At 40.3% G+C, this 17,186-nt stretch overlaps 1 protein-coding gene across 1 annotated transcript in view; it reads left to right on the forward strand.

Annotated features, from left to right (window-relative positions):
- Nucleotides 1-17,186, forward strand: part of fstl5 (follistatin-like 5) — a 176,705-nt gene that overhangs the window by 82,383 nt on the left and 77,136 nt on the right. Inside the window, exon 5 of the mRNA XM_084009730.1 lies at nt 11,116-11,312. Coding sequence (XP_083865856.1) covers nt 11,116-11,312 — 197 coding nt within the window. The remainder of the gene's footprint in view (nt 1-11,115; nt 11,313-17,186) is intronic.

The following is a 17,186-nucleotide window of genomic DNA, read 5'->3' on the forward strand; positions in this document are numbered from 1 at the left end:
TTGTTGAGTGTTAGATGACTAAGAATTTGTTTGGTGGAGGAGCCCACATATAAAGAACAACCATTCAGAAAAATAATAGACTGCCCCCTTTTTAGGTTGCATTATTGTTTTTATTAAAAAGAACCCAAAAGGGAGAGCAAAGTGAAGCAGAATGTAAAATCTGCAAATGTATAGTCTGCAAAAGCTCACATTCACTGACTCTAAGTTGGTTAGGTAGCTTGCCTGCACACCTTGTGAGCCAGTACAGATCATTTAAACTTGGTATATCATCTAGGTTTATCTTATAATGCCAAGACTGCATTTTTTCTTTGTTATTAGTAAGATCAATTATGTCAGATTCTTCTCATTTCCCTTGCTTTTTCCTCTGAGCTTCTAACTTATTAACTCTTTAAATCAACTCGTGACAGCATTTATGCCCCAACTCTGCATCTGACGGATGTTTAAATGCCTACTGTAAAACCACAGTCTGTCTTTGTGTATGGCCCAACGGTGGAAAAACAATATTCCCCAGTCTGTCTGCTATAGTCCAAATATAGAACTGCACAAGTGTTGATTTGATATCTCTGCCTAGATGTGTTCATCCCCAGGTCACTGTCCTCTATCATGTCATCAACAAGACCTGCTACTAAAGGAGGAAGCACTATGTAATCAACTCTACTGGGATCAGATTTGAGAAGTGAACAAAGTCTTGCTCGTTGCTTTCCTCTTTTTCTCTGTCTGACTATCTCATTCTTACTCAATCTCACTCTTTTTTTGGTCGGTGTTGGCATCTGGTGAAACACTTAGTTCAAACAAATCTTCCCTTTTTTAAAAAAAATGTTGGTATTTTCTAAGAAAGTGCCTACAAAAGAAAACAATGAGGCAGAGTGCAGATCTACGTCAGGTGCGTTGGCAAAAACCACTGCTATGTTTTGTGTTTGAATGAATACAAACCATATTTAGCTAACTCCCAGTCTAGACACCAATGGGTTATAAGGTATTGTGAAATACACTTCATTGAATCTCAAGTGGCGATGAATGCAGGCAGTCAGCTAAAAGTTGTCTCAGAACACAAATTATAAATTATTGCCCAAAACTAAATTAACACAAAAACACCTGAGTTTCGTAGAGGTACAGCATTGTGTACCCCCCCCCCCCCCCCCCCCCACACACACACACACACACACACACACACACACTATGGCCACAGAGTAGCAGATGGGGGGTCGGGAATGCAGTCAGCTGTGTTATCACTAGTGGTCCCTACCGTGGGGGCCGGTTAAGAGTGAGTGGCAGTATAAAACAGGCAATAAAAAGTGTTTCTTGAGAAAGTGTGAGTCACTGCAACCCCGAAAGGTCCTTGAACATGCAGACATAGCTGGGCACCCGAAATATTAAGCAGTTTGCTGCAGCAGAATGCGAGATGAGATTAGCCGTGGACAGACACAGAAGCGAGCACTCACTCACATGAGCACACATACACGCATGCACGCACACACACACACAGATGTGCAAACGCAACCAGTCTTGGGATCCTCGTGGTGAAGATAATGAAAATGAACCCATGACAGCCAGAATCTAATAGTTAAAACTAAAGGCCACTAATGTGGAAGTGGCCCAGTTTGGGGATACTGCAGTTGTAGTTATGCAGAGACTGAGCTTCTTTAACAGTGCGATCTGGAGGCTCCAAACACCTCTGGAGGCTTCTGTCGGAGCCCAGTGAAGATGATGGGAGGGGTGACTTTGATGAGTGCAGTGAGGTTGGAGTAAAGTGTCCTGGATGGTAATGATCCCCTTCAAGGTGAGAGAGAGTGAGGTGTGGGTGTAATACATCAAAGATTAAGACATGAGCAAGAGCAACAGTCCTGATGAAAGATGGGTGGGAGAGAATCACACCCATATCTGAGGAGGAGACAGTTGTGACAGAGACTGAATGAAGGGAGGGAATCTGTCTTCAGCCATTGCCAAACAAGTTGTACAGTGTATTGTTACATTTAAGAAACGGTTGGGTCGAGACTGTCCTCAACAGGACAATGACTATTGGTTGTTTGTTCAAACGCTGACAGTGACCTTTGTTTACATTTTCCTGATAAGGAGAGAACACAGAGTCTCTCCAAGCTGCAAAGAGGGAAGCACAATGTGCTTGTATTGCTGAAAAGCCGCCGACAGAAGAGGTTCAAGTGGGGTTTTGGTGTACAAACAAGTCGTTTGAGTTTGACACTGGAAACCACAGTTCAGAAGCACAAAGGCACCTATGATTAATTAGCTGATGGACATGGATTCAACAGTTCATCCATCAATTTTACATTCTTAACCAGGAAAGAGAGCAACTTTGTTGCATATATTTCCCCCTGATTATTTAGGATGCTGTTTTAAAATATTCAGTCAGTAGGCAATTGCTGCTAATCAGTTTGTTTCAGTCGATCAGCTCCAGCAGCCACTTTGACATGTGACTAATCATCATTTACAGACTCTAAATATCAAGCAAGCAGGATCTCTGCTGCTATCACCTGATCTAAGATCAAGAAAGAATCGTGAAGCTTGTGAGTCTTTACCTTCCAGTTTAACATAGATGCAAAGTGATTCAGCATGACAGTAAGACACTGAACATTTCCTTCTGAACTCTGGAATATTAGCAGAAGTCTTTTATCTGTGCCCGAGGTCTGCTGTGAGTTTTTTGCATTCGCATCAGCCTGGACGGAGTGGTTGTGAGGAGTTTGCAGATCGACTGCCCCGATATCCATTTCAGATTCAGTCAGGTGTTGCGGCGGTGACACCTCTAGTTGCTCTTGAAGATTGCAATCAGTGACCTCTGATTTGGGTAACCCAGTTGTCACACGGCGCTGTCTTGATGTGTTGTGACCAGCACCCAGGGCACTGGGGATGGAAAAGGAGGAGGTCGGGGGTGCAGGGAGCAAAGATGGGACAGTTTTAGCGAAGTGGACTCCAGCAATTCCGCTGAGCCACCTTTTCTTGATATAAATAAAACAGTAGTGCTTTTAAAGGGGCAGTTGGGTGGGAGAAGGCTGGGACTAGTGGGTTCACTCACAGTTAAGGCCTCAGTGAACACTGAACAAGATGGAGAAGGTTTTCTTTTCCGCATTGGACTTTACATTGCATTCTGAGAATGATGTGTGTCAAACAAAAAGATACACTAAACCAGGGATGCCAGGGTGAAATTGGACAGGGGGCCAGATTTTTTTCAAGTGAGACCTCAGGGGGCCGGATTACACTTTCGGACTGAAAAGGCCAAACATTGACTCAACACATGGATAGGTAGGCTATTTGAAATTATTCATGAAGGCCTACACATCAAAAAGAAATTGCATTGGCACCAAAATAGCCTCACAATGAGGCCTAAATTACATACATTACAAAGGAGGATGATTGACAGGAGCTCTCCTTCATACAACCACGTGCACACTTCATGGCTGCACCTGATTGGACGATCACTTTCACAGCTGTCCTGTCTGCTCCCGGATTTCAAACCGACCAACATGGCGGCTCGTTTGGAAACTTTCTCTTATTTTACGACAATAGTTCACCGAAACGTGTTTCTGAAAACATTTTATGCGAGAAATAAGCTATGCAGTTGCTGAATCTGTCTTTATTTTAGATCGACAACATTCAGTTTAAAAGATTTTCGAGAGCTTGTGGGAGGCAGCGGCGCACCGTCTCCACACTCGCCGTGACTCGAATGCATTGCAGGCCATACCGTAAATCCTTTAATATAGCCTCAGCCAAAATCTTCACGACGCGAACCTGACTGAATGAAGGGGAAGGGTGGAAATACCGCTGCCTGTCGACACTTGCCCCGGCCAATGTGACTGGCCGGTAATAGAATACAGGCCAGTATTAGAGGATTTACGGTATATATTAAAAAAAAAAAAAAATAGATAAAATAATAATAAAAAAAAAATGTCTCCCCTTATCACCCGCGGGCCGGATGTGACGTACAGTCGGGCCGGGTCCGCCCCACGGGCCGTAACCCTGGCATCCCTGCACTAAACTATCCTCAACAGAGATCTGCATTTTGAACTCTTTTGTTGTTGTCTGTGCTCTGAGTCCCAAAGTAACTTATGATTCTCACGAGTGTCCGATTTGCAATGATTCTTTGTGCACAAGTTGTTTTTCCGTGTTGTTTTTCACAATGTGCACCAATGACTAGATTTCGGGTGCACATTGGTCCTCTTCTCAGTTGCTGTGAGACAAGTAGTTGATGCCTTGACTGCATTTAAAATACCCTCCTCTATATTGATGTCAGCTGCATTAATTTCCCACAAAAGTGAAACCCCTTCAACAACAAACCCTTTAAAGCAAACATTGTTGTAAGCCTTCATGCTTCATCTAGCTTGTTCATCACTATCCAGCATTTCCCTGCGGATTGCTGCCCTCCTCAAGAGAATGTCATTATGTTTGGGTTTGCATGCCAAGTTTTGCTTTTCCCTTTAAAGACAAAAACTTTTTTTCAGGTTCATATAAGACACACATAGCCAGAGAGGTGGACTTTGTCACCGGACTGAGTTGCATCTAATATTATGTCTACAGTTATCCACTTAAACCTCTTCCATATTGTGGAACTGTCTATAATTCATGGACTGCTCAGCATTACTTTAAATTGGCACCATTAAGAGAGATATAAACAAAGATAAAATACTGTAAATATGCCTGCTTTACTTTGAATTACTTAAATATCTGAATTTTTTTAATTAACCTTCTTGATTTCTTCTAATACTGTAAGATTTGCATTCTCTGCCCTCTGCAAATACACCCGGGATCTTACATTTGTACTACAGCAGTGTCGAAGTCCACTTTTGATCCCTATTCTGGTCCTCTTTTAATGGTTTCAGGTATTTGACTAATTGGAGGGGAAGTCTTTTTGCGTTTTAAAGCAGATGACAGATAATTGTAAGAATCACCTGCTAAATTATAGATCAGTACAAGCTGCCTGACTTTGTCACCACAGTAAACCTCTATTTTCTGCTCCAGATTAAATGTGTCCATAGTTGGAGTGATGTTTTTTTTCATCCACAACATTATTTCATAATTGCTGCACATGTCTTTAAAGTGTTTACTTTGCAGGTTGTTGACAGAAACAGGCTGGTTTCATAAACATTTATTCTGAGATGTCCTTGTTTACACTGGCCATGAAGAGAGTCACATGTCAGTAGATGTCTATTAAGAGCATATTTTGTCTATATATAGCAAACATAGACTTTGGATGACTTCAGGTGGTAGTTGTGTAGTTAAACCAAGTATTATATCTCATATCATTTTCCATTAAATGTCAGTGAAATGCTACTGCAACTTGCCCATGTAGACAGCCTGGAGGTCCCAGCCTCCACCAAAAACCAGCAGGTCTTTGTACTGTGTCATTTCAGTTAAAGGCCCACCTGTTTTCCCAACTAGTCATTATGACATGAAAATACCAAACAGATGGGAAAAACAAATTTCAATGTCAAAAATACCATATGGTTAGAGCAAATACAAAATATATTTTTTAATCAACTGGAGTAAAGCCCAGTCAAAATGTAAATGCAAAAGTATATGAAGTGTGAATGTCAGTAAAAGCAGTCTGGTGTGCATGTAAGTGCATACAAAGAAAGCAAGAAAGGAACTTAAGTAACATAACCAAAATGACCCAGAATATTGCTTAACAGGAGCTCACAGGAGCTAGGCCAGATCGAGCAGGCTCATCAAGTCTGTGAGACAGGTGATGCCAATCCACGGATTGGTTGGGCAGGGCCAGTCAACTTGACCTGGAACAAAGAAAGACGAACAGGGAGAAAGAGGGAGGACAAGACTGTTAGTCAAGGCAAACGATCCCCCGCCCCAGAGCAGACAGCCAAGACATGAAAAGGCAGAGGGGTCATCATAAAAGTCAGTGGAGTTCCCCTTTACGATAAAATGACAACATGCTATTTTAGAGAACATTTCTTGCCAAATCAAAATTCTAAAGCAGTCTTGTTACACTATTGATCACAAGCCATTAAACAGTTTTCAAAACACTAAAGCAAATGGATTACTTCAAACTTCAAAGAGCTGAAAAACAGAAACAGAGCAAAGCCTGATTCATTCTAATCTAAAGCAATTAAACACGTATACCAATAAAAGTGAGAGTTAGCAACAACAGCTGTAGCTATTAACAACTGGCTTTGCATTTAAATAACACTCACAGCAAAGCAGCATGCTGCTACTAACTTCAATCAAATAAATGATTTGCCTGTCCCAAATCAATGTGCGTCCTCTCTCTCTGACATGTATTTCCATCCACGTGGGGCCTTGACCTCCGCATTATGTGAAAGTTCAAGGCAACTGGTAAAAGCAATGGCTTTGCACAATGGAACCTCGCTGGCCAATTGCCACATATGGAGCCTATGTGATCAGTGACATTCGTCACAAACAAGGTCATTGAGCAGTTGAAGCCAAACGACAAGTCTGTGTCCTTCATGTGCCATTACCAAACAGTGTTAAAAAATAATATCACCTACCATGAAAATACCACTACATTCTCACTAAAAGGCATTTTGACAGATTAACAGCTACTATGAAAAGACACTATTGCAAAACATAATGAAAGCAATGGTGAAATATTGAGTGTAAAAGCTCTTGTAAGTGGATTAAAACAGTTATATCAACAGCTTTCTACAGAACCTTTTGACCCTGAAAAATGCCATATGTTTCATTCATGAATAATGTTGACGATAGCAGCATTATACTAAAGCGTTCCAGTCGGGGGCTTACAATTGATGGTTCTATTACAACGCTGTTACCGCTCCTTGAATGGTGTTTACAAATCTTGTAATTTGATGTTGCATAAAAGGGCTGTGTTGCCATTAGTATGTGTGAAAACAATCGTAAACTTTACTTACCAAACTTTGATTTGCATCCAACCCTTCCTAAGGAGTTTTGGAGCAGTGGGCTGCTGTAAGCTGCCCGGGGAGCCACTTAAGTTTCAGTGTCTCGCTCACGGACATGAATTGCGGAGCGTAGGAGCCTTGTATTGAACCTCCAATTAACCTCCTGGTTAAATTACTCAACCCACTGAGCTACAGCCGCACCCAATACTAGATGATTCTGAAAGGAAAATGTCTACGATTGCATGAGGACAAAGGGAAGATTGCACCACAATTTGTAATTAAGCTTGGGTAATTCGAAACGCATAAATGGGAGAATGTTAATGATTGTATGAAAATCCAGCTCCAGTCAGTCTCCACTATTACCATGTTGAAAACCACCATCAAAAACAAACTCAAAATATCAGCAATAATATATCACTTTTAAGAGTTTATGACAGATGCAGGAAACCTTCATTTAAGGATTATTCTTTCACTCCTGCAAAGACGATTCTTGCCCATCAAGTGTAGTAAATCAATGTGTCATAAGACGAATTAGGTGTCATGACATGCAAGAGACAAACAAGCTTTAAGTCAGCAACATATACATGTTCTTCTTTAATTTAGATCCATCCATTGCAGTTATTTTTATGCAAGATATTAAAATGCATTCTTATGGGGATGTGAATTTCACTCAAACAATTGCAGTGAACACTACCATTTTTTAAATTAATTCATGTTCTATTCGTCAGGTTTCGGCTGTTTTAAAGAGATTATTGTAGCTATTGTCTAATTAATGCTGACACTCCCCAGTGTATGTATGTGCTATATGCTGCTGGGGAGACATAGTAAACATGTGTGCATGTGTGTGCACATTTGTTGCGTGCAAGCCTGCATGTGGCAGTGCGTGTTCCTTGGACGTTGCTGACCTTCATATCCCCTGGTAATGCCAGCAGCCATTTATCTTTTATTCATTCTGCCATTTGTGACCAAGGCAGCTTCTGTTGCGCTGACGCTTGTCAAAACAGACGCTCTGCACGATATTCAAGCCATCCAGGCCTGCGCTCTAACAGCTCATGCAGTTTCCACGGCAAAAACTAAACTTGCTGGTTGAACCACCAGCCTGTCAAGCTGTTTTGATTGCCAAAGCACGTTTTTAGAGATGCACTGATTGATCAGCTACTGATCGAAAATGGCTAATTTTCATCTTATTGGCTATAACTGGTGCCTGATTACTTTCTTTTGCCAGGCAATTTTACACACATGTGGCACCATCATGTGATAGTTTTACCTTTGCATACACAGCGGCACAGGCAGTTACTTCACAGCAACACAGACAACTTGTGTTGGTAAGTGTAGAAAACATTAAGCTCACAATTTGTCACTATTGAGTCCTAAGTAAGTCTTGAAGAACAACCTTAAAAACATTTGAAACAACTAACTTAAGCAGACTCTTGTTATATTTTAATGAATTCCCATGCACAACGCTCAGAGTCATCACAGTGACCAGCTCATCTGCCGACAGCACAGGGTCTCTGCCTAGCAGTCCTCATAACGGAGCTCACAGCAAACATTGAGGTTGAATTGAATTGCATTATGGTGTGTTCATGTTCTTACTTAGAAAAAACAGTATTGGACTAAAGTAAAATGCTCTCATGATGTGTTCAAATGTTCTTGAGAAACTTGAATAAATACAGTGTCTGTAGGAGATGTTTTCACAGCAGCACAAAATTAAAATGTTAGTGTGGAGCTTTGCTGTCAGTTATGATTATAGTTTTATAGACAATTGGAATGGGCAATAAATCACAGTCAGCAGGTCAGACATTTAAAAAAATGTAAATGGGAATAGGCCAAAAATTGCAATCAGAACATGTCTACACATTTTGAATTCAATTGAACCTCCTGATGGGTTGCCATGGGCAGTGGCTCGTAGAAAGCTTACCAGCCACCACAGTTGTTGTTCACACTCTGTCGGTTTCATGAAGCTTCAGACTGAGCATGCAGCTCCAACATCTGTCAACAACTCAGTTTGTCTCCTCCTGACAGGTGTACCTGCTTCAACAAACAGAAGCGTTGTTCCCGAGCTCCGTCTCTCCACCTCTGTCTTTCTCCTTGTGACCATTCAATTATTCAGTTTTCCAAGTTGTTATTAGAAAACAAAGCATTGCAAGAGGAGACTTCCTTGGACAACTTTTCTACACCCCAGGAACAACTAAGACCTTATAAAAACATATACAGATGTGTTGCAGATTAAAGGAAAAACCTACATAAAGTGTCCCGGTATTAAACAGGCACCAATGCTGATTCATTAAAGACCATAGTATTGATAAGCTCCAAAGTTATTGGTTCTCTCATGTAATGTGTAATGTCTTATCACGGAGCAGCCTCTCCTCTGCTCTCTATGTGGGCTGAGCTCCTCCACAAACACACACATACAGAGTTAGTCAGTGAACAGCAGAGCAAAGACACTGCGGTGGAGATGACCATGTGAACAGTATATCTCTTGAACGCATCATAACTCAACACATTCTCCTTTCGGTGTTAGCTCCATTATTGAACCAAGCAGGACTGTGCTGCCCACCAACTGCCAACAGCTCATGTTACTAGCTCCACGTGCCATTTTCAACAGATTTGTTTTTGACGATGGAGTTAGTCAGTCTCAACCTGATCCCCAGGACCTGACATCATCTTCACACTCATCAAACCATTCAATGACCCCATCTCTGTGGTTACAATGCATTTGTATTCATCATGTGTCTCCAATCATTGATTCTGTTTTCCTCCTTTATTTGTCACCCATATGCAGCTCAAATATTTTGGGATAATCTGGGTCTTTCTCTAAAAAATGAGTATTGTTCACGTAGACCTATGAATTCGTCAGAGACTAAATCATCCCTAATCAGTATAATTTACAGTTGAGTTTGTTTACACTAAACCATTGTCTTGGTAGAATATGGAAAAACACAAATGTTTCCTATATTTCTTTGACTTTAAACCAGAGAAAGACTGTTGCATTGCACACCTTTTTATCTAACAATATTTAATATTTCAATGCCAGGGAATGAACACTTTTGGACTTCACAAGGTCAAACAGAATAGAGATGAAAATGAAAATGGTTTTATAGCCTCTGTGGGAGCCGAATCAGAGTCAGCCTCTTATACCCCGGTGATGGTTTGTGTCAGGATTACACCAACCATCTCATGTAAATACTCGCTGATTTCTCAAGTTGTGCCGCTGAGGGAATGCTGGAAGAAATTCTTGAGACAAAAATGAGATCCTACACCTCAGCTAATGACATGTTATTCGTCGCCTAGGTGATTCTGATTCTGCTTAACTTGCTATCAGCTCTGAGTGAGCACCCAGTTCTACTGAGTGGAGAGCTCATTAACACTCTCCCTAAATCATTCTTGCCTGATCAGCCCCAACAAAGTTCATGTGTTTCGCAGAAGACTCCACGCAGCAGCATTATTCCACATTCATCCTGAATAGGTATGCACCATGCAGCAGTGATGTCGCCTTCCTCCCCCGAGATTTAAAAAGCATCTCGGTAAACAACAAAGTTCTTCTTGTGGGTTGCTTGACATCTGCTAATATAACTGTTATTAGAGGAGAAAGACTTCCAGATCTAACAATGAGAAGTTGATATGACATGTGTCAACCTGGAGTTCTAGTCATTATTTTCTCTTTGCCTCGAATCAGCTGAACCTTTCATGTAGTTGCCTTCTTTGATCTTGAGCCTTTGATGGCGGGTTGTAAATACAACACCATCATGTTTTCTGTTGCTGTCAGGGTTAGCGCTTGCCACCAGTGTTACGGATCTGTTTCGTCGGTTGCTTTGTGGTGACGGGGCTGCTGCTCCCTTAGTTTGAGGCGGTGAAATGCTGCGCGACCGTCACCGTTCGTGCCCCCCTCAGGAAAATAATCCTGAGCATTTGTGTTTGTGATTCAGATCATAGAATCGTAGACATGCTCAGATTTGGGTTTTGATGAATATGAACTGCAACTTCTTGATTTATAATGCCAGTCTTCAGGGACACTCGTTTTTACAGGTGCTAATTGGCTGACATTTGAAACGTTGCCTCCAAATGTAGGGCTCTTTCAGAGGTTCAGTGCTTTTAATCATGTGCCATTTTGGGATGATAATGTATGAAAAATCTGTTTTTACACACCCTCTTAACATATAATTATTTTTTACCAATTCAAACTAAACCTGTTACAGGAGAGATTGTTACAAGTTTATTATAGATGTGCTCTCGCTCTCTTAACCATTCTGCCTCTCTCTTTTAATCTCTCTCCCAGATGACAACTGCAGACTGAGTGACTACCGTCGGCTGAAAACCAAGATTCTGGATTTGCATGACAAACGATACATGGGGTCTAACATCCATGGGGCTCACAAGGACAACATGGCTGCCAGGAAGCAACTGGTTGATATGATGTTCAAACGCTTTGATGCAGATAATAATGGTCAAATAGATGCCCAGGAACTCTCACAGGTAAGGCTATACAGAACTTTAATACATAATAAGAGATCTGCTTGAAAAAATTAACAATACATGCTTCACTCAGTCAATTACTTGCACGAAGCTAAAATGTAACAGCTAACGCTGATCTTCTGAGATTAAAAAAAACAAAACATTATGCTCATGTGACCTTTACTTGAGTTTTTTCTTCTACGTCGCCCCACAGCAGCCCTTAAGTCTGTCAAAACCACAGTCGTTTGTATTTAAATATCCATCCAAATGGAGACTACAAATGATCAAATGCCACCATGGTGTTCAGGTATTTAAACTAGCCACTTTGATGTCAGCCATACATGTACTTGTGTCCATTTACTCCTCTTACCCTTCCCTCTGGTGGCTGTGATGTTCGACTTGAGGTGAATCTTTTGAAAAGCAATGTGAGTCAAAGAATCCTTGTGCTCATGGGAGGCTGCAGCCTTTGACCAGCGCTGCCAAGAGGGATGGTTGTTAAAAAGAAGGCTTTTTGTGGCTGCTCTGAGCGAGGAAGATATTATGTGCATAACAAATAAAGTTTCCCACTACCTGAGGACTGATTTAATATAGAAAGTATTTAAATAATTGAAAGGGTAAGAAACCTGCGGTGGTTTTCATAAACATGAAACCAGTTGCTGGTCTTAGGTCAGTTTCCTGCTGATCCAGTAGGATATCCCATCTGCACAGGGGTCACCTTGGTTAGCTCTGTCAGCCCAAATGAGGGGAGGCCCCGTTGGATTTATTTGAATATATTTAGGCATTTTCAGTTCAAAGCATCCAAATAGCTACTCAAAGATCCAGATATTTTCTGGGCACATTTTCATATTATTTACATATTTTTACATGTTTTTACATTTACTTGGTGCCCCGCGTCAGCATGAGAGAAATCAATGTTTAGTGAGTGAAATGCACAGTCAACAAACCATGGTGTGCTATGTGTTGTGGATATGCTCTGAATGGGAATTTGAATGCCCTTTAAAGCTATTGGATATACTTTGGATTTTTAAACCTCTTGGTGATGCCATTTATTCAACTCCAGGCCAAGCTGTACTGTACCACTCCACCTCCCCCTAGGTGTTTGAATGGCACAAGCTACTCAGCTATACTTAATATCCAGATGGAGAAGCTCCTTTCAGAGGTTCCTCAAGGGCTTCTTTTAGCCCTCATCCCCTTTTATCCTTGGCACATATGGGAATGTTGGCAGATTTCACACTCTTTCAACTACAAATGCTGAAAGAAATGAAGAAGAGAAGCAAACATTTCTAGAATAGTCAGAAATTAAAATAGTAGTGGATAGCTGGTGGTGTTTTAGACTAGATACAAAGGTGTTTTACCCGGTACTGCACCCCAAACCATGGGCTTGTTTTGCTGCACTGACAGGAACACTTTCCATTTACACACATAGGTTTAAAAAGTTGACAAAACTTTTGAGCTTCTGAATACTTTCACACCGCATCAATATTGATGCATAATAAAAGGCTGCATGATAAATATCACAGTGACATAGCTTCATCAATCTGATAAATCACTTAATAAACTAACGCAGTTGTGGGTTAACTGTGCCTCAACATAAGGGTGCCTGAATGTAATTATGGATCGAGTCTTCAATGAGTTTTTATGTTGGTGTATTAAATGTTCCCGCAGAATGTAATTTCAGAGTAATTAATGACCTTGCAGGATACAGTTTTCTTTTCTCTCCAAACAAGTATAATGCACAATATATTTAAAAGTTCAGATTCACTTAGATTCCATTGTCATGGTACTCAGCTCTGTAACCTCAGTAGCTGGAACGCAGAGTTTGGCCATTGACAATAGACAAATGTGAAAGAAGACAAGAGATTTATGCAAATTAAACTTTGGAGTGAACAAGCCCTCAACAGGACTATAGCAGAAGCAAATCACACTCTTATCAGCATTTAAAATTACCAAACTTCTGCTGCCACCCTCGTGCCCTGAAGCACCCCATGTAATTGGAGTGTTTTCTGATCTCATTTGAAATTCTAGGATGGAAATCCCTTACCCTGGCTTTTAGTCTTGGGTGCCTTTAAAATGGCATATCCAAACTTTGTTTTTTCTTCTTGCATTGCCCATATTTGCCGTTTACAGTTAAGGCACTCAAATTCTGTCATATTGTCAAAAAAAGATGATTAAATACCAAAAATAAGCCAACTAGCATGCCACAGCTGATAACAACTGGTGCGCTCAAAAAGCTTTCAAAGAATAAAAACAGCTGTTTGGATCACAGGTTGTACCGAAAGGATGTCGCATACCGAACCACAAATGTCCAGTATGGATATGTGTACTATAAAAACCTAATAAAGACATTATTGAAAGTAAATGTGAAAATAAACAATATAACATTAAAAACAAACAAATATCTGTAGATTTAACTATGTCCATTAAAGTGCATATAAAATGCGCTGGTGTAAAGGGATGTGTAAATGATTGCAGGCATTGCTAAGGAGGCCGACCGTAGTCAGGAACAGTCTGTTTTTGTGTTGTGAAGTTTGGGTCCTGATGGACCTGAGGCTGTAAAATCTACAACCATCTCCAATGTCTTACTCTTGAGGTCGTTGAGCACAAGTTGTTTTGCACCAGATCATCAGATGTCAATCTCCCACAAATAGGCAGACTCATACCCACCAGCAGTGAGTCCAATGAGAGTTCTAAAACATTCTAGATTGTCTGGATTGTACAACTTATTTCTTAAGAATAGCCTGCTTGTTTTTAATGCACTCACTTGTAGCCTGCCTGTTTTTAATAGTACTTGTTTTAATTGTATTGATTTTTTTATTGTATATGTAAAGTGTCTTTGAGAATCTTTGAAAAGCGCTATACAAATAAAATGTATTATTATTATTATTATTATTATTATTATTATTATTATTATTATTATTATTATTATATGAAAATGAAAGAAGTTGTTTAAGGAGGAGAAAAAAAACTGAATTGGTAGGGGAAAAGATGCGTTAAATGTGGTAAAGATGACTGTGAATTGAAAAAAGCAAGAGACAAACATGTCAATGATATCAGAGAGTTGGTCTTGGAGGTTGAACGGGACAGTACAACTAAAACTCGAAATTGATGTAGTTTTATTGTAGAAATAGCACTCTTCTGCTAGTGAGGGACTGCAGCATGCAGGGGTGACCTTTCCAACATCTTTTGAAAGTCATCCAGTGACCAGTACTGTTTACAACTACGTCCATGTGTAGCTATGTTATATATTTCACTGTGTCTGTACTTCCAAAATAGGTCATGTGCAATTACAGAAATGAGTCTAAAATGTTATGAAGTAGTTAACACTAGATCTATGTTCTCTCTGACTAATCAGCCAATGCGCCATTAGGTCTGCAAATTAAACTTCGATTTATAACAGAAAGAAGCTGCATTCTCAATAAACATAGCTTGTTATGACATCAATGATGTGTATCAGTTCATTTAGCACACAAGGTCTGCTGAAAGCTAGAAACATACCCATGGTCCTTTTTAACTGTGGTTGAATCACACTCACTATATCAAAAGTGACTTCAAATATCAGACATAACCAGAATAATGAAAGTATGCATGTGGGGAGCAATGTCATTGTCAGGAAATGTTTAAAACATAGTCAAAGCCTAAGCATGCAACTTGAAAACACTAACACATCTCTCAAAGGCCAAGTACAAAACTCCAAATCAAAGCAAGCATGAGACGAGTAGAGAGTCGGGCATAGTTTTGAGTTTCAATACCTTTTAACTGAGGAATCCAGGCTCAGCTTTGGTTTGATTTAGAAGCAGATCAACAATAAATTATTACATAAAATCCTTACAAGAGGGAAAGAGAAAATAATTAAATACCTATGTCTTTTGTACACTTACAAGGGCGTTTCAGTGTGTACACCACAGTTATGTGTTACTTGTTGTGTTTCTAGGATACACCAAGGATTTCAGATGACTCCTAAATTTTGGGGCAAGTCTTCTGGGAAGGGAAGTGCAGTGATCCAATGGACGAGGCATGATGTATAAAGCCGTCCCTTGTGATCAGCAATTTGACAGCTGATCTAGTATGATGGATGTTTCACTGCCGGGGCCTTTCAAAGGGGGATGAGTAGGACCATGCTTTAGCAGCATGATGATACAGTCTGCACAGTTTCTGATGCCTTTTCACCGTCTGTTGTAAGATAACTTCAGTTTGGCTACAACAAACTGCTAGCTAATACTGTGTTCAAAGTCCCAGTTGGCAACATTTTTTTGATCATATTCACTGAAACCGACACTATGCTTTGATAGAACAACGTAAATCATCCAGTTTTAGAAAAAAAACGCGCCTCTACGTGCACCTAGAGCTTGTTTGTTTGTTTTGCAAAAATCCACCACGCCCATATCATCCTGTCCACCGCAGTTCACAGTTCGTGCACACGCAAGAGATCCCACCTCCCCCCCTCACGTATGTTACAATATCACAGGCACACGCTTCAAGCTAGGCATACGCTAAATGACGTTAGCAGTGGCTATCTATGAGTAAGTTAGCCAGCCTACCTCTGTGTAGCGTGTACTCCATGCCATTTATCGATGAGAGAAGACACGGGCGCTTTCACATAATCTGGTGCACGCGCACTGAGGAGCACTCAATGGGAGGGAGGAGGAGCTCGGTGGTAGAGGGGGAGGGGCCTGAGTGTTGTAAACATTCGCCAACTCGATCTGCCAGACTTGCCGACTGCAGCTTTAATGGACTTTGACATTCAACACAGAATTTGCATTTGGCACTTCATTTTGACTTACTACATAAGATAAGATAAGATAAGATAGCACTTTATTGTCCGTTTGCAACAACTATGACTAATAAATATGATGGGGTCCAGCTCCGCAAGAGTGGTCATAAATAGTCCGGGAAGGTAACCGTCACTTCTTTGCCTTCCTGTGCTGATTCAGCAGTGATATGGACAAAGGAACAAATTAATGTTTGTATTTGTTCTTCCTGCACTCAGGAACCCTATAGCGCATCCCAGAGGGCAGGAGCTGGTACTCCCCATGCAACACATGGAAAGGGTCCAGAGAGATTTTGTCAGCTAATCTGACATAATTTGTATCCACATTTTTTTTTTTAAACAGACAGTAAATTGCTAAAGTACATTTACCCAAGTACTGTTCTGAAGTAAGATTTTGAAATACGCATTTACTGAGGCTGTACCGATTTTTTTTGATGAAGCTTTGAATGTCATCATATTTTATAACGTCATCGCCCCGAAATAAATGAAATCCAGAACAACATTCTCCTTTTGAAAAACATGATTCAGTAATTTATTATATCAACTCTTTTTAAAAGAGGATAACTCATCAGTCTGTCCATCCTTTTGTGTGTTGAAAGCAAAGAGAGCAGTGTATTTTGACTGCAGTGAAAATGTTGTTTTTGAAAGGCTTAACGACAAAATACATGGATTGAAGCCAACTATTTTTGTATTATAAAACTCATAATCAATTTTGGAAATTATTATTATATCTATATTTTTTTCAGAACTTTACAGCACTCTGGATTTATTGGAAATGTTTGGATCATACACATCCGCCACTGGAATACAATTCTACAAATAATACTAATCACTAGCGAGCCTGTTTGTTAGCAGTACTAATGATGTTATCATCACTTCACCTGTCTCTCCTCTGCTCTGCTGCAAAATAAATGTAGTGGAGACACTAATCAGTGTGGCCTAACTTTATCTGCAACTGTGAAAACCAGGTTTAAACAGAATGAATAGACAAGCAAAGTGTTGGGTATTAAGATTCAACGTAAAAGCTTCAAACATTTCAGTACAGCCGGTATTATATTCTCCTATCTTATTGTTAGATCACATGTTTCAACTTGTGGCCATCATCAGTGTCACCATACAGCACATTA

Source organism: Eutrigla gurnardus (genome assembly GCF_963514095.1).
Source record: "Eutrigla gurnardus genome assembly, chromosome: 5".
Lineage (NCBI taxonomy): Eukaryota > Metazoa > Chordata > Actinopteri > Perciformes > Triglidae > Eutrigla > Eutrigla gurnardus.